General features: G+C 41.3%; 1 protein-coding gene across 3 annotated transcripts in view; it reads left to right on the plus strand.

Annotated features, from left to right (window-relative positions):
* TMCC3 (transmembrane and coiled-coil domain family 3) overlaps nucleotides 1–18,535 on the plus strand; it is a 148,030-nt gene that overhangs the window by 77,743 nt on the left and 51,752 nt on the right. Inside the window, exon 1 of one of the 3 annotated variants that reach the window (XM_074902735.1) lies at nucleotides 17,159–17,263. The exons of the other annotated variants lie outside the window; for them this stretch is intronic. Coding sequence (XP_074758836.1) covers nucleotides 17,186–17,263 — 78 coding nt within the window. The 5' untranslated portion in view covers nucleotides 17,159–17,185. Of the gene's footprint in view, nucleotides 1–17,158; nucleotides 17,264–18,535 lie in introns of those variants that run through there. 3 annotated transcript variants of the gene reach the window in all.

Raw genomic sequence — 18,535 nt, forward strand, 5'->3', positions numbered from 1 at the left:
TTCTGCATCACCATTACTTGGTAGGTTATTTACATGCCTACTGAAAATTAAGTAAGATTTTACTTTGACACAAATAGTTTTAATTTGATGAGGCAATACTAACTGAATAGAAAAATCTTTCTATTTATGGCCCATTATCTGTGGTGGCATTTTTATTAATTTCCACAAAACGGGGAAGAGACACATCCACTCAAAATTCTAGTCGCCACTAGAATAATTATTTGTCCAGAATATTATTTTCTGGGGGAGTCTAATTTATGCATTCCAAGTACTTTGCTGGCTGATAGTAGTTCAAAATAAAGAAAATTTTTGCAGAAATTTAATCATTACCTTCAGCTGTGAATGCCCATTGCTCAGAGAAAATTGTCCCTGTAATTGTGCTACAATTTTAACTGGCATTTTAATTAAGGCTCTTCTGCTTATCAGTGTAAAACCAGGGACCGTTTGTTGTGCACCTGAATACAGTGACTAAAACGAACAAATTGGAGACATAAACTCCGTGTAAAATGTTGGAGAGTTATTTGAAAAATGAAATAATTGCAAGTGCCAAACTAACGTGAAATCACAGTGAAAGAGAGCAAGCCTGTTGTGACTCTGGGAGCAGGAGGTCAAGTGGTGACTCTGACCTACTTTGCTGCACTCGTTTATTTGCATTAGTCGTCCTGGTAGCCAAAACCCAAAGTTCCACATCTTGTTGATATTGTTACCCAGATGCTTGTAAAGTAAAGTCTGTGATGGTGGTTTCAGGCATAGCTGTGATTTCTCTGTGATTCACTATACCTGACTAGACTTGCTGTCTTAGAAGTTTAGAATGTTGTTCTCCTTGACATATCTTACCCCTCTTTTTTCAGTTCTTTTTGCTCTGCAGCTTCAAATAGTCCACACCTTTAAGAAAACTTTTATGGTAGTGGAATTCTGCAGTCAAATATCAGGAAAAATATAGCTAAGACTAAGCTTACAACTGGTGTGTGTAGGTCTTGTATTTAATTATTGATCCTAAATTGTTTGAACTACCTTGTACCATATGCCTGCTTTCCCGGTAGAGTTCAGCCTTGTGAAGGAACAATGTTACAGCCTCCACAGGTTGAGAAAAATAAGCAGCCAACAACATTAGGGGAATTTTATAACAGTAGTGGTGGGTGGAAACAAGGTTAAAAACCTTTCTGTGAATCAAAGATCAGACACAAGTTTCTGTTGTCAGGGCTGGAAACTCAGTTAAAGACTGCATGACCTCAGCTGAACTTAATTATCTTGTTGTATAATGATCATAAGAAAGGGAGAGGCTTAGAAACCCTGCCTTTGCTGTTCTTGGATAAACATGGGGTAGGGAATTATTAGGTAACGTTGAAGTTTACTTTTTTGTGTGTATGTACATGCTTCCAATCTATGCTGTGTCTTTGTGGGTTTTTTTAATATGATGTTTTAAAAAGATCACGAGAGAATTTAAATCTTCACTTGATTACACAGGTTACTTAACTGCTGAGGAACCTGGGTGTCACACAACCGGTGATAATTGTGCTAGACAGTATAGATAAATGATTTACAGACCAGCAGTAATGTTCTAAAAATACATTGCTGCTTCTCAGTTTTACAACATGGGCAGATCCTACACACAAGCTACAGGGTTCATATGGGATATCAAAACATATTCCAGCAAGTTACAGACATCTGTGTTTCCTATGCCATTTTCCAATTCACCATTGTCATGTCTTGCAGCAGCCCTCAGAGAGGCTAGGGAAAAGCACATCTGGAGGTATGCTCTGTACTGAACATCCATCTTTTGCCCTGATCCAGGTGACGAAAGGGAAGCATCAGAGGATGATGTTATGTCTGTTGGGAGGGATGGTGCAGTCCTCTGGGCCTCTTACAGTGGCAGAGCTAGCTAGCCTCTCACCTGGCTGTTTAGCTCCCATCTCCCTACCTGACACCTCCTCCAGTTATGGTGGTGTATGGACCCTGTAACCTGCCCTAACCCTCTGTTGGCTGGTGTGGGACTTGCGTAGTCCACTGCATCCCCCCCAGAGGCTGGGGACTTTGCAGGTCAGTGAGAAGTCACACTTGGTGTTGCTGCACACTCCCATGCTGTGGGTACCAGGTGGTGCTGCCATGTCTCACTGGCTCCTCTCCACAGTTAGTGTCTTCCCCAGGGAACTTAAAGGGGGGATGGTGATGTATTAACAAACCAACATGCTTGTTGCTCTGAAAAATGCAAGCTTATAGCCACTGCTCAAGTTTTCTGTCTTTTCTCTTGCTCTTCCCAGACTGCTGCTTCCTCCCCTGAGTTATTCAATGTCCTAATCACGTTCTCCTCCCTGTATGTCCAAATGATGGTGCAACACATGGGTTAAAAATAAGTCTTATGAATGAGAAACGTGTTAATAGCAACATCAGACAAAGGAAACAAAAATCAATAGAAGTGGGTTTCTGGTTCACAGTTTCATTAATGTCTTCAGCTTTAAAGGGATTTGATATTTTTGTGAGGTAAATGTCTTGTTGCAGGCTACACAGACATTTCAAGTTACATAAAAATTTTAAGGCATAATAAAGTGTTTGTGCATACTCCTGATTCTGGGAATTTGAAAGGTTACTGCAGATTTCCTTTCCTGTTGCTATGCATTTTATTTTCATTCTTGGGAAGCATAGATGAAGGTGAAGGTAGCAGCTGTTTTGGGAGGCTGCCCATGAAGCAGGAAAGTTTTGTCAAAGTGTTTTAAGTACCTTCTTCCATTCTTGTTCCACCCTGCATGGGAGCAGATGCCGGGTACCATGTGCTCTCCTACTTTGTCTGTCAGCTTCTTACATAGGATTCGTCTCTGCTTCTTGTGTAAAGGCCTCCAAGTAAGGTTCAGCTGCTGAACCTGTTCCCCTGTTCCCATCACTGTCTCCATTTTGTAAAAATACACCTGGAGAAGGGTTACAAAATTGTAGGTACCCCAGTAACTTCCTATGACAGTCCTCAGGATCCTGTACAGACAGTGTAACATCTGAAAATATTTGAGAAGCATAGCAACAGAAAGATGGAGCTACCAAAGGTCCACATCTTTTCCTCCCCAGATGAACTGGTGTGAATCAGTCCTTGCTGGCATTTATCCAGGGTAACTGGCAATAGTAAATAAGGCCCCAGGCAGATTTTAACAGAAAAAAATAGCTTAGACTTTATCATATCATTTAGTGGAGGCAACAATATGTCTTGGCAGGGTTTCCACCCACCCCATGAGTGGATGGAGCTGGACATGTGCCTGCATGTCAGCTCCTCGAGGACGTGGTAGGTGACATCTGCCACCCCAGCCCTGTCCTTCCCTGGTCTTCCTGGGGGAGGATCAGGCATGTAACTTCATGAAAATTAAGCAACGTTGGACTGAAAGAAAGTGCTCACTGTCCTCTGCCTGGGACAAGAAAACACTTTTTGCTGAAGCTGTGGCTAAAACATGTGCCTTGCACAATGGTTTTATATTTTTTAGGCTTCCAGTTATTATGATACATTTAAAGAAATGTTGACGAATACAAGGAGATTGTTTACATTGAGTTTTCTCACCTCGGGGCAAATTTAAAACATAGTACCGCTGGATTACAGCACACCAACAGATGCAGTGGATTGTTTCAGGGAATCTTTCATGTGTCTTGCAGCATCACCTACGCAGCAGATTGCTGAATTTGTTGCCATGCTTAGTATCAGTTATAACTTTCTCTGTGCCCACATGCTTTAAACTTCCCTTGAAAGCAGGCTGCTGCCACAAAATAACCCAATTTTTGTTATTATTATAACATTTAAATGACATACCGTGGTCAAAACAAACCATCTGTGCTGACAAGAATTTCCATCAGTACACAGCTGAGGCAACAGCCTTCGGCAGAAGAAGAGACCCAGTTAACACCATCGTCCTCATGATTTATTTCAGATTCATCTAACGCATCCATCCACTGTCTTCCATCTTTCAGAGAGGCTGACAGAAGTGAGATTAGTAGGAAACTGTCTGAGGGGTGAAATTCATTCTTTGCTCACAATATCCCCGACTGTGGCATGGAGCCCAACAGAGAGAGCTTGCAAAAGGTTCTTCTTTGGGAACAGTGTTGTCTCTGATTTGCTTAACAATATCACTTAGATATATTTGTTTCTGTTATATTAAAGCACAACTGCTATAAACAATTTATATATATTTAAAAAAATACATATCCTTCAGACTGGTATTTGAAAGATCCCTCTATGTATGAAGTCTTTTAAGTAAGCCACAAAATCAAAGGATGCAGAAAAATTAAGGTTGCATATTAATAAAAGATTGCGGCAGGAGGCCTCAGAAAAATTAAGGTTGAATATCAATAAAAGATTGCAGCAGGAGACCTTTCAAACTCCCTGTTTAACAGTGTTAGTGCTGTGGCTGTATCTGAAAGTTAACTTTGTGGGTTTTCTCTGTTGTTTTTTTAGTGCCTCACCTTGATACTTTCCAGTTCTCTCTTAAGGAAAAACATTAAAAATGAAGTGAAAAGACCAAGTAGCTTATCCAGGGAAAGTTAAGTTTTAATAAATGATGCATGTATTATAGCCCTGAGTGATGGATAATTCAATAAAATATCAGTGTGCCATTGAAATAACCTCACAGAATAGCTGTTGGCCATAAATTGTCAATAACTTGTATGTGCACATTTCTAAAATATCAAAAATACTTTCCATGTTCTCTCTCAGGTGCCACGTGATCTGACAAGGTCAGCATATTCTTCAAAGTACTTGCATAAATACATCAGTGTCTTCAAAGTCCAAAGAATTAGTCGTGAGTATCCACTGTGGCAGGTATCTCACCTACGTGGTAAATTCTGCCACAGCTGCTCCAGAGACTGATGCTGACTAGTACTGACAGCATGATATACAAGGTCTAACTAAATTGTGATGTCTCATGTAGGAATCCCTGTTTGTCTAAGCAGCAGCGCTATATGCTGATCAAATCCTTTATGATCAAAATCAGTTTAATTACTATCATTAGATTTGAATCGGAGAGGTAACATACACACAGAAACCTAGAGACATATTTCTGAAATTTCTTACAAACACTTGTCATGTATGTGGCTCTTATGACTCATTCAATTAAATCCTAGTAAATTGAATTAGGAAAAGCCAGCTAGAACAAATTATGTATTTCTTCCTTCCTCCTGAGATACTGTCTTGGTGGAAGTGCTCCTGCTAGCTTGCAGCCCATCTATTAATAAGAAAACACTGCAGTTGCTCAGTATTAAAACTTCAAGTTTTCATACAGCTTCTCATACTCCTGATTCAAGAAATGATGTTATTGCATATTCTTTCTTTTATATGTGTATATATATGTATCTATACATAGACATCTATTCATTGCTGAAAGCAAGGTTTTATTGCATATCTGCAGCAGGGCAGTAGTAAACTACAGCCACTAATGCTGCATCTTATTTGAATGGTTCTGTAGAACATGAGAAGAACTTCCTTGTTCCAGTTATGGGACTGACTTTTCCCCCTGCTTTAATGGCTGTCCACAATTTATTGAATTAAACCCCACTGGCAGTAATAGAAGAGATTTGGGAAGGTCCTTAGCTGTTGGAAATTGTTAATATTCACAGAAATCAAAAGGTTTGTCCCAATTTCACAACGTTTTAAAAATCTGTTGCAAGAATGAATTACTAAAAATCAGCTCAGAAACCCATCCAAACAATCTACAACATGCGGAACAAGTCTACTTTTTTTTTGTTGTTGTTCTTGGAGTAAAAATGTACCAAGGCTGGTGGTACATCCTTTCTCAAACAAACTGTTAACTTCCTTCCCACTGCCCTGTTTTACTATTTCCTCTCCATCCAACACAGTGCCGAGCTGACAACTGCTCAGGCTTTTGACAGACTGAATTCAAGAAGTCGTAGTATGGGTGTTTCCACTACATACCATGCAGTGCCACATGGAAACCGCTCGCTTTGCCTATAAAATGCTGTGAGCACTGGAGAGGCATAAATTAATAATGTGTATTTATACATATGCATGTCTACAGAATACCTAATGAACACAGAGAAGGTAGCTTGAGCAGTGTATTCTTAACCTGAAAGTTTTCTGTTTCGTGTTTTCTTATTTCTGAGATTACAGGGCAGTATGAAGACACGTTGAAAATAATAGGGATTCATTTGCTGGAAATGTCATTCATAGCTGCTGAGGAATATTGAAAAACTAGAGGGAGGGGAAAATGATCATGTGCATGTGTTTACCAACATGCATTTGTATGTGTGTAACTCTAGAAGTTACAAAAGGAAACAAGAGGGCTGTGTCAAGAAGTTTGGGGGAAATCAAGTCACAAAGAGGTTTGTTGCAATGCAAACAATTTGCAGGGAGTTTAGCTCTGTGCACACGAAGAGGAAATAAAAAGTTACCTATGAATAGAAAATACACCTTGTGGGGGGAAACCTGCTAATGTGGGGTCTATTAATCTCTTGTTTTAAAATTGCTGTATGATTTTGATAGATGGGCTGAAGATGTCTTGCTGGGAGCAGTTACTAAACATTTGTTTTTATTCTCATCATAAGAAAAAGATTCACTTTAAGCTATTTAAATGCTTAGAGACATTGTTTAACTTTTAAATGTTTGTTCTGCTGCCTGTGTCCATTCACTGCAGAGGAATGCAAGAATTCCCTGCTGATGTAGTTGAGCTTATCTGCTTCTTTTCTGCATCATTGAAGCTGAGTTGTGTACAGATGCACCATTATTTCTTACTATTGGATGCCTTAGAAAAAGAAATACATTATGGTTTTGGGGACTGACCAGATGAAGTCCAGATAACTGAAGGAAATTCCATTACTGGTAGCAAGGGGAAGGTTTATACAGATACAGTGAAGCATCCCCTGGAGGTGACACGGTCTTAGAGAAGATTAGCATATTACTGGTGGGTCGCTTATTTCAGTTATATAAATTTTTTTTTTCCCCTTTTCTAGCAAACCAGATAATTGTTTGCATACCTCAGATGCTTTATCTCCACAGATGTTCTAATGCCACATTTGTATTATTCTTGATCCTTCAAGCACTCCTGTTAGTTTTAATTTTTCACTCATCATAATTTCAGCAGCTGGTATTGTGATACTCCAATATAATTGCTGATCTCAGCTTCACCAGAAGCTTCACTATGAAGCTTTCTGCTAGGTTTTTGCTTAAATGAAGCTGTTTATTATTTTTCCAAGGCCTGACTGAATCATACTATTATTGAAGTTCTATTAGAAAATGAGAAAATAGTTCATTTTAAAGGTTTAATAGTTCATTTTGGGGTGCCCATGCTTTTACAGATTTCCATAAATGTTAGATGTCTTAACATTTGACTGTGTTCTCAGTCCGTATCTTTTACAAGGATAATTAACCTTCGTAAAGATCCACAGTATATTGATATTAAGTCTTTGGATACAAATGTACCCAACATTCTGTGACACAATTAAACCCTTGGCAACTGAGAATATGATTGCATGATCAACTTTAGTCCTTACTTCTGACTTCTGCTAGGTTCTGCCTTCAGCCCTCAGGCATGATTACCTGCCCACTTTCCTGAGTCAACACCATGGCTTGAGGATCTGTGCAGCCAGTCAGATGAGGGAGCTAATAAAACTCATATATATGTGGTTTTGCAATCTAATAATTTGTTTAGAGGTAGTTTTCACCTGGATCAGCTCTCTGAGCAGCTCACAGTTGTTTCATCCAAATTACAGCCCAGCCTCAAGGCTAAGCTACTAGAGCAGACACAGGCATTAAAGGCACTTCTCTCTGCCCTGATAATACATACACATGTAGCATTACAGACTACCAGTCATCAATTCTACACACTAACTCTGAAACAGTGGCACCCAATCAGTCAATGGTTTATGTTGCAGTGTAAGTACATAGTATAAATATTCCTTTGCTTACGTTACTGCCTGTGGGCACTCACATGGGCTGCTTCCAGGTCGGTATCAGTAACTGGCCATTTCTGTTTATGGCCCCGGGGCCTCTGGTTACTTCCTGGGCCAGTAGTTTCAAGGCCACTGATGTCAGCCAGTGGCTGTGCTGTCAGGAGGCCCCACCTGTAGTTGGGATCGTTCTTCATCTACGTAACAGGGGTGTATATATCTAGAGAGCACCCTTTTGCAGGTGCTTGCTATTACTCTCCGTGCAGTTACAGCAGAGCTACAGGTATGTGACAAGAACAACTTCGCTTACCAGCCAAAGCAGAACTGTACCTTTTGGCTTAAGCAAATCCTCAAACCATGCCTAGAGTTTCAGCGGCACAGAACTGCTGAAAAATGGTAGGTTATTGTCATGAAAACTTGTAGCAAAAATGAAAAGTAAGTTAAATGAAAATGAAACTGAAAATAAAAACTCTCTGAAGAGTTTTTTCCTGTTAAATTATCAGTGAAAGGTTTGTGATATGTTGTTTTAAAAGATAGAAAACATGAAAAAATGGATTGTTTAGAAAAAAGATGACCTTTCATTGAAAGAAATGCAAAATTTTGGTCAGTCTTAATGAAGAACATGCTCTGTTGTTTCATAATTGTATCAGACCTGTGTGTTTGAGATGCTGAAAATCATTGGAATTGGCGAGCGTCTGAGTTGCAAGGTAGGCACTTTCCCTGCATTGTCCTCTATCTTTGCCATTCCACTTGTTTCTGAAGGGTTTGTCTTGATTTATGTAATACGACTTCTCCTCAGCTGTGCTATTTTGTTGTAATTTTCATATGCCTGGGCCCTAAACCTCTTAATTACTTATGTTCTATACCATGTTGCTATTAGTTTATGTATTGCTCCAATGCTTTCTACTGAGACTCCTAATTACAAGTGTTTCAAAACCTACGTGTTAATAATTAAACTTTATTAGCAGAATAGGAAAGCTGTAACATTCAATTTCTCCCTTTATAATACTTTAAATAAAATTGTTTATAAGGCTGTGTATGTGTGTGAGATACACAAAACCAAATAAATTTAAGGGAACATTGTAAAAGAACAGTTTCACTGGTAAGCCTATAATTATTATAGTTTTTTCTTCTATTTTGATTTGTAAGCATGTGCCTATCATGCTTGATAATGTTATGCTCTTGGAGTGGGCTTGAAAAATCTGACATCTGTAAAATTGTTGGCCTGAGGTGGTTGCAAAAAAGAAGTGGAGATCTGCTCGTAGCTCAAGCAGAAGCAGTTACTTGCCAACCTTCCAGATCAGACCAACCCAAACCCTACTGCTGAAATAGTTTGTGGTTTTTTTAGTTTTATTTTTTAGGCAGGAGGAGAGACAGCTTCATCTTTCAGTGACCCTTGAAGCTAGCTGGTGATGGGCAGGGCCAAGTACACAGTGGGAGCTGGAAGGGCAGTGGGGTTTCAGTTTCTTCCAGCTGTAGAGCTGTCTGGCTGCTGCAGGGTGTCTTCTGCAGTGTTGTCAGGTTGGCTGGATACTTAGGTTCTCTATGCTTCTGTTGCCGTAGAATCGCTTGACGTATAAATGCCTTATCAACATAGCTGTATTGATTAAAGAGGTAAAGAAAAAGAAATCCTAGCCTTCATGGATATAACTTTAGTGAGAAAAGCTCAGTTACAATTATACTGGGAAAAAAGGTATTAATTTTGTTCCAGAAAATTATATTCCTATATAGCAGAATAGGAATGTTTATTGGCAAATGTTATATCTCCACCATCCCATTTTCTAGTGATCTCATGCTGTAACATTTTCCATTCATGGAAGTTCAGGGGGAAACTCCCCTGAAATGCTAGGACTCTATCTTGTGTTGCTACAGTTTCCAAAAACATTGCAAAATAAGCTGCTTCTTATGTATTCCTGCTAAAACTCAGGTGCCAGGGGTAAGAAAATTGTACTGTATGATATCTCATATATTTTACTGCTTGTATAAGAGCAAAGCAGAAGAGTTCAATCTTTTAAAAATTGTCCCCAAATTTTTGTAAATGAATAATAGTTCATGAAATTCTGATTTTTAAAAGGCCCAAAAGGATGAGTATATGTTAAAAATTCAAACTTATTTTTTCTGCTTGAAATCTGTATCCTCTCACAAGCTATTCTGAAGCATCTGACAGCACCAGGGTAGTTCAAAATAGAAATCATGTTATATCTTACACTTGCCTCCGTGGTCAACTGGTCACATGTCTAAACTCACTAAATCTAAATACCAATCTAAACCATGATTTCAATAGTCATAATTATATAGTTCTGATGCAGGAACATATACATGCAGATGCTGCAGTTTGATATTGTTGAGAATGAATACTTAACATGCAGGAAGTTATGAAGCTCTGCCCAAATTTTGGGGATATTAGTAGTGAGTGAATTTGCTGTGGAATATGCAGAAATACGTGACAAAGGCCTTGCATATTGAGGCACTTGGCAAAACTATAATCAGTGAACCTGGATTTTTTTCCATAAAAAACATTATAAAAAGAAAATAAAATGAATGTAATGCCTGTTAGCAATACAACCAAGAAGCAAATACAGCAAATACTTTGTTCAATGAAAATTATTATGTAGAATTATATAGTAATACATAGTAATAACACAGAACCAGTTCCTTGATAAATTAGTATGTCTAGATGAGTAAAGGGAGTGTGTTGCTGCATACTTATAAATGATGGTTGATACAAATTTATTTAGCATAATGCATATGTCTATGCTGTGCTATGCTGTGGGTTTTTGTTTGCAGTTTGCTGCTTTTAAAATATTTGTTGTACTTGGAAAATTTATGTCAAACATAGTGGCATTTGGGCTTTTCTGCTTAGTTGATGTTAATTTTCCAAGTCCCTGTCACCCAAATCAAAGTTGAATGTCATATGTTTAGGTCTGGCAGATTGAGAATTAAACTGGAAGGAGCTTTCAGGTTTTATTATGTTCCTCTTAAATGGGCTCTTAACCATATTTATCTAATGTTCAGTTAACCAATCAGACATCCAGCTTAACACACTTCCCTGTTCACCTGGTTTTAAAGGAAAGCTTTCATCTTGCATCAAATTAGATTCAGCAGCATTGTAGTTCAGTGAGTTGTAGGTGGTTGAGTTTGATAGCAGTGAGGGAACTTGAGCTTCATGTCCCTGTAACTTGCATCTCTGTAGATAGGGAATTACTGTAGTGAAACTCAAAGGGCTGTGTTGTAACCACGCTTATCAGGAAGAGGTGTAGGCTTACTTGTATAATCATTATTTTTTCTGTCCTCTCATAACCCATCTGTGTTTTCTGGTTGACTGGCAAAGAGGTCCTAATCCTGCATTTGATGCTGTATTTTGATGTGGAAATAATCGATGTCACACGTTTAACATGACATAATTTATACAGAGCCACAGCCATGCAGTGCGCTTCACAGACAAATAAAATCAACAGGTTCCTGTCCAGCACAATCTACAGTCTCTGGCTGCAACCATCAGCCACAAACTGATCTGGGATGTCTGTGAAGCTACAGCCATAAAACAGTGAGGTGAAAGCTGGGGTGTATTGACTTACAGAGCCTTTAGGAGCTCAGATGTCAGCTATCCAGCTACATGCCCTCACAGGGGGGGGCTGCGTGTGTTTCTCTGAGCAGTGGGTAGAGCTGGCACATCCTGAGAGCAATTCTTGTGCTCATGGACTATATCTAATTTGAGGTTTTAGGCTTTTTTGTTTTAATCTGTGATAAAAGGTTGTGCTGATGTAACCACCAAGATATGCAGTAGTAGGAGATGCAGGCTGGCTCTCTCCTGGCTGCAGTCTGAATGGTTTGGATGCAAGTTCACATTCGTGTTTTGGAATGGGTTACACCTTTATGCGCCAACAGGCTGCAGCTGTTGGTCCTGCATACCTCATGACAATATCAAAGTGGCTGATTTGGGACAGACAGGCTGCATATACTTATTCCCAGATGGGCCCCAAATCACATACTATGAGGCAGAAGAAAATGTGTAAGCTGATGAGTGGCAACCGTTCACATTGCCCGAGGGAGAATTCTGTACTTGCCTCTGCAACATGGGTCATCTTTAATGTAAATAACTGGGCTCCTGGCAAGTTTTGGGTATACAGAACAGCTGGCATTCAAGTCTGCTAAAAAGACGGCTCTTATTCAGAGCATTTGAAATGCAAAACACTGCCACCATCCTGTAGGTACTGCTTGCACTATTGCTGTCACTCAGCAGCAGCAATGAGGAATTATGTAGCAGAAATTCCTAGGGAGGAAAGGGCTTGAAATTGCCTTTCATCATACAGCAAGGGACACAGGATAGTAATCAGGGGAAACGAAGAAGAGGGAGAATTTCTGTTACCCTCAACTGAAATTTTTCACTTGCTTCTCTGCCCTTCACCCCCTGTCAATGCATCTCACTAATACACAATGACAGTCTTAGTTTTGGAGTTTTCTCCGCTATAGAAAATGGGTACTCACAGAATGTCCATAACTGTTATATCCTGAAAGCGCATAAAACATTGCTTAATGAGGAGAGGACAGGGGAGGAGAGGAGTTGATTTAAAATTTTAATTTGATATTTGAATGTTTATCAACATCTTCTGAATGAACGTCATGGCTTGGCAATGCAATCTGTCTCAGTGTGATCCCTTGGTAGTTTGTGCTGGGTACAGACAAGCAGAGTATCGCCTTTCCTGTGGGTGTGAAAGGCTCATGCTTTGGCAGATAAACTGAGAACTGTGACAGTGTGCTCACGGATAACTGCAAGACCGACGTCACTCAGCTCTGTCCCATTTGCCGTCAGACTTAGAAATAGCACTGACAGTCTGTCATCACGTAGACCTTTTCCCTGGAGGCTGGTTGCTACAAGCCTTTGGAAAAAGATTTGGAGGGCATGTTAAAAAGCCTCTCGTAAGAAGCCCCAGTATCCTGTTTAGAGTACAGATGTTACCATTGCGGATAAAAGGGACCTTCACCTTCTTCCTGATTGTGCCTTTGAAATATACGCTTGACACCATACGTTTCACTTCTCTCAACATCAGAACACAACATTTAATAATAGCGTTTTTAATTCTGGAGAGCTCAAGGTTCTCTGCAGAAGAAAGATGTGCTGTGCTGCTCCTTTTACAAATGTGGTCATGGAAATCCCAAGAAGTAAATTGCCAAGAGACAGGTTCATGATCAACTGGAAAGAGAACAGGGCCAAACCTCAAGCCAGCCTCGTGATGACAGGATTTCCACGCCTTCCATCTCCTGAAAGGTTTACTTACTAGTGATGCTTCCCAGCGTGTGTGTACGACCCCATCTATGGGGTTTCATTGTGTGGGAGTTGGGTTTTTCTAAGTAATCTCACTGTCTCCCTCCATGGCCTATGTGTAAATCCATGTGGATGATTTGTGGCCCACAGGTGGGACTGCTGTGTCTGCTGTGCAGGGTCATGCAGCAGGAAATGGATGGCAAAGATGTGGCTTTCGTAGGGAAGTCACAGGAGTCATCTGTAGAAAGCTCAGGCTCCACCTGACAGGCCTGCTTTGGGCAGTGCCTCTGTTGCCCCACCAGAGATTTTATTTTCCTAAAACAGGGCAATGCAGGCAAACCTAGTATTGATGTCTGTTCCTCTGAAAGCAGAATACAGTGGTGTACACCCTTAAGTCTAACCAGACCTTCCATTCCTAATGGGCATTATTTTTTAAAAGGTCACTTTAAAAAGATAGGCAAACCAATGTAAATATCAAGAGTTAAGCATTGCGGGTCACACCAACATGCTGAAGTGAAGGAAAGCACTGATAAAGGATGAAGTTACTCTGTGCTTCTAAGGACAGCTGGGCAGTCAGTGGGGGATTTTAAGGTATTTGAACTTTAAAATTGACACAGTTGGTGGCTAGGATGACTTAATTCTTTTATCATTAATTTAAACCGTAGAAATGAACTTTAAAAATACTTTGTGAGAAGAATAAACGATGAGAGAATTCATCTATGGACTACACCTTCTATTTATGTCACTGTGAGTCCAGCCTCACGCTCCTGCCAGTATCTGGAAGGATTTGCTTTACTGGGTTGAAGGTTCATTTGAGAGTAGGTGCAGTGTGTGGGAAGAGCATTTATTCAAACCCTGTGGGGTTTTGAAAATAACAGTGAGTGAAGTACCTGGTGAGGCTGTCAGAAGTATGGTACCATGCAATATTCTGCCACATCTAGGGAGTCATGTGTCTGTTTTGGAGTGGGGAAGGAGAGCTGTACAAACTGGCTGTGTGTGAGAGAGGAGGGGGAGCAGTCTTTGCTCAGCCAAGCAAAAGGAAATGTATTCTGCAAACATGCCATGGAATAACAGTCTTTCTGCTCCTGCTACAGACCAGGGAGAACCTAGCAGTGCATGTGTGAGGGGGAAAAATAAAGGGGGAAAAGAGCAGCCTTTGACCAGAGAATTGCATGGCACCATAGCTTGATATACACTAAACTTACATTCTGAAGACGCAGACGATTTGACTCCAACATACGAAAAGAACCATTTATTGAGATGTTCGCAAAGTGTGGTACCTGCAGAGACTGCCTCTTAAGACGGCAACAGGTCCTAATTCAGCTTGCACGGAAGGGCTCTCCTGGCCTGTGGGACAGGTGCCTCTACTCAGCAGCTATTTCTCCTCCACCATAACTTGCTGCCATGTGCAGCAGTTGTTCCTAGTTGCCCAGCCCTCAGCCCTGTGGTCACAGCTCCTTCAGGAACCGCCCTGTACCAGGGCTTTTGCTGCTGGTGCAGGACATGAGAGCTGTAGTTGCTGGTACATGTGGCAGTAACTGCCACCACCAAGAGCAGTGCCCAAGCAAATGGAGCCACGGGCTTGACTGGAAGGTGTGACTAATGCAACACTGAGGTCTTACGAGTCTAACCCTATTATTGTCGCTTCTTAGAAGCTACATTAGGAGGGAGTGCTTTCTTCATTAATATATTAGTATGTATGTTAATACTACTGAGCTCAACCACACATGATAGGCCTCTAAATACATATTGCACATCTCTGCCTCATTTCATCTTGAAGAGAAGTTTCATCATTTAAATAAAGCTGATATTATTTAAATAAAACTCTTAAAACTTGAATAAACTATGATTTATAATAAGCCTTGTATTACTAAAGAGCCAAGCAGATGAAGCCTTTTATGTGCTCCTTTTCCAATTAGTTACCCTCTCTGTGCTTTGATCAACTACATCTGGCAAGGCTTTAAAAAACTCCTGAAAGTTTCTGAGGAAATAAGGATGTTTCATCCTAGGTGTTAGAAACTGCACAGTCCCCTTTGGAAATGCGCAATTATGACTTCAGTGAAAACCCAAAACCCACAAGATTTGCCTATTTAATTTCTTACTGACCTTTACCTCCAGAGTTCCCCACCTTCTGGCACATTTTGAGTCATGAATTAACTTTTCATGTTTCAGTCTGAGCTGAAGGACTGAAGAAATCCCATTCCCATTTTAAAGTTTTTTTCCAGCAGCCTTCCAACTTCAGCTATCTTGTTCAGCTGTGCAAGAAGTATAGGAAGGATGGCAAGTCATCACCTGTCCCTTAGTAAACCCACTCACTATAAATTTGGGATAACTTGTGTTAGAGTTGAAGAGGAAACAACTGCTGAGAAGATGAGGTGTAGGATTTATTTTTACTTTGGATTTTCAGATCTTTCACTTTTGAAGACTTCATTATGTGAAAACACCAAAGAGGCCCTTGTGTCAGATAATTAACCTCTGATAGTAGTGTTACCTCAGAACATAAGATTCCAATAAAAGATGTAAATGGTGGCAAGGAAATATTTTTTAAAAGCTGCAAGCTCCCCCTAGAATAGTTAGCTGTGTTGTTTTATGTATGTGTATATACGCACATGCATTGGGACTGTTGCTGTCTCCAGCTAAAGAAAAGCAGTGTAATTCATGCATGAGCATCCTTAACAACTGTATCTAAAGGGTGAAGTCCTGCTGCTGTTGCAAAGGAGTCAGTCTGAAGGAACTCCAGATTTACTTTGTGTAACAAGGTAGAAGTGGTAACCCAACTAGTCTACTTTTTCCAGAAAAGAAAAAAAGTACATCTCCTGTACAACTGAGTGATTATAAAAACAGTATTCTACTTACATGTTTCAGTAGTTTAAAATATGTTAAGTGTTACTGATTTAAATGCATTCCTCAACATAGGTATTTTGAAGATAAATGAAAGAGTAAGGAACCCTGCTGAACTCAGGAATTTAAGTAGATTGGCATATGCATGCCCTGGAAAACATGTTTTCCTTGGGTGTTCACAAGTACAGTTTGAAGCTCCCCTGTGCTGGGACACTGAAGGATTTATCTCCTATGTGTAATGTGCAGAACTGGGGGTTGAACTGGTTGCCATGTTCCACTGAACATTGGAACTTTGGAGAATGCAGACTCTGATTATTTAGTTGGTTTGACAGAACTTTTGTAACATGTTTATTGTGAGAAGCTCTGGGTATCGAGTGTTTTCCAGCAGCAGCACTCAACTGTGTCCAGGGTGCCTTATGCTACTGCAGTCAAACCCTCACAAGTAAGTCTACCCCAAAATGAACACCACACTCAATACTTCTAGTTTCCTCCTTTCTTTCCCCTTTGGACTTCCGAACCTTTAGGATGTGCTGTGTTTTGTGGGGTTTTGTTGTAGCCACAAGGTCTAGATTTCTTTTAACAGAAGTCGAAGTGGCCACTTGAGTTTATCTGGACGTTAACTCCTTCCGAGAGCTGGAGCTTTGGTGAAAAGCCTGAGCCAAAGCAGAGGCTGTCAGCAGGAGTGGGACTGTCACCCCTCTCTCTGTCCAGCCATACCCCTGGGAATTCATCCTTGTCCCGGCTCCTGCTGCCCCCCAGAACCACCAGCCTTCAAATTTTTTTTTTTTTTTTTTTTAAAAAAACCGCGATTTATGGCCCACTCCCTGTGGCTAAAGCTCACTCCCACACTCTTCTCCCCTCAGGCGTCCTCCATTTTCCGAGGCGGGGGAATACCACAGCCCCCATCCCCTCACGACCCGACCGTTAGGCTTCACACCGCGCGGCCGACGGCCCTCTTCGCGGCGGGAACCGGAGCGCTGAGGGGTTAATCCGGGTGTGCCGGTTGAGGAGAAGCGGAGCGGCTGCCGCCGCGGTGCGGGAGGGCCGGGCACGCCCGGAGGGGCGTGCCCGGCCCTCCCGCACCGCGGCGGCAGCCCCTCAGTCCCGCGGCCGCTGGGCTGTCGGCTGGGCGGCTGTCGGCGGGACCCTTACCTGTGCGCGGGCTTTTGGCGGGCGCCGCTGAGGAGAAGGAGGTGGCGGCGGCGGGGCAACATGCCGGGCAGCGACACGGCGCTGGCCGTGGACAGGACGTACTCGGACCCGGAGCGGCACCGGCGCCGCAAGACGCGGGTAAGGCGTGTGAGGGCACGGAAGGGGCTGTCGGGGGCCACCCTTGGAAGCAGGAGGCCCGGGGAAGTGAGTGAGGGTGGTGGGGTTCCCGGTGGGCCTGGGTGCCGAGCTCTGGCGACCGTCAACCTGCGGCGTGTTCCCGAGAGGTCTCCGCGATTGCTACGCTGTCGATCTAAAGGGAAAGGGTCTTTTTAGCTGTGCTTCTTTCATATTCCTCCTGTAAGTACTCTTTGGTATAGGGAAATGAAGTGAAACTGGTTGTTGACATAGCAGAAACCGATATTCAAGATATATCCCCGGTAGAAACTAGTTGGAGGCAAGAACTTACTCACCAAAGTCAACAGCGGTGATGATCTAATAAAGTGACACTGTGATCACACCGGTGAATACATGGTTTTGGTCTTGTTTCTCAAAGTCTGTTTAATAACATCAGGTGATTGTGTCTAGCAGCAGGGAATGATTACAGTTCCCTTCCTGAAGTTATTTAGAAGAGAACTATGGCAGGCATGGTGAACGACAGAAAAGATGTATCTGTGTGCGCTAGGGAAAAAGTAAGAACACGCTGTATATCCATGATGTATAGCTTTATGGTATAGTTTTTCTTACAGTCTGCTGGCAAGTTCATCTTTTTCTTACTATTTAGATGTTTTGTTCATACAATGCATGATAAACATGTATAGACAATGCTAGTGATGCTTTCACGTATTTAGTAGCCTTTGTGGTGAATGTCCTGCTGGTGAAGGCAGTTGGCTCTTTAGTTAATGCACAATTTCCAATTCTTACCTAAATGCTCAGCTCAAACAGGTGTAAAACTAATGGCTCTTTCTTCCCATGCACTGCAGGCAGATGTTAAGAAAAAGGAGATTGTTCTAGCTGATTTGGGATATTGACAAATTCTGGTTTCCATGATAAAATGAGAGCCTGCATCTGTCAATAAAGGTGCATTACAGTTTTAAGTGTAGGGATTAGCTATTTGTGAAGGAAGACTGGTTTGGGGTTGTTTTGGGGGGGGAGGGTTCATGGGGGTTTGGGTTGATTTGGTTTGTGTGGGGGTTTTTTCTTTGTTGTGTTTTGTTTTGGTTTTTTCCTCTACTGCACGTTAGCAGTCCTTTTCATCCCTCCAGCCCATTAATGGACAGTGCTGGAAAGGAGATGGTGTGCTTCAGATTGTTGCTGCATAATGAAATGTTTTAAAAATAGGTAACCCCCATACACTGTAGCTTTACTACTGGAGTCTACGATGTTCTTCATACTGTAAGCTGGGTGCACATG

This window comes from Athene noctua, chromosome 3 (assembly GCF_965140245.1).
Source record: "Athene noctua chromosome 3, bAthNoc1.hap1.1, whole genome shotgun sequence".
In the NCBI taxonomy this organism is placed as follows: domain Eukaryota; kingdom Metazoa; phylum Chordata; class Aves; order Strigiformes; family Strigidae; genus Athene; species Athene noctua.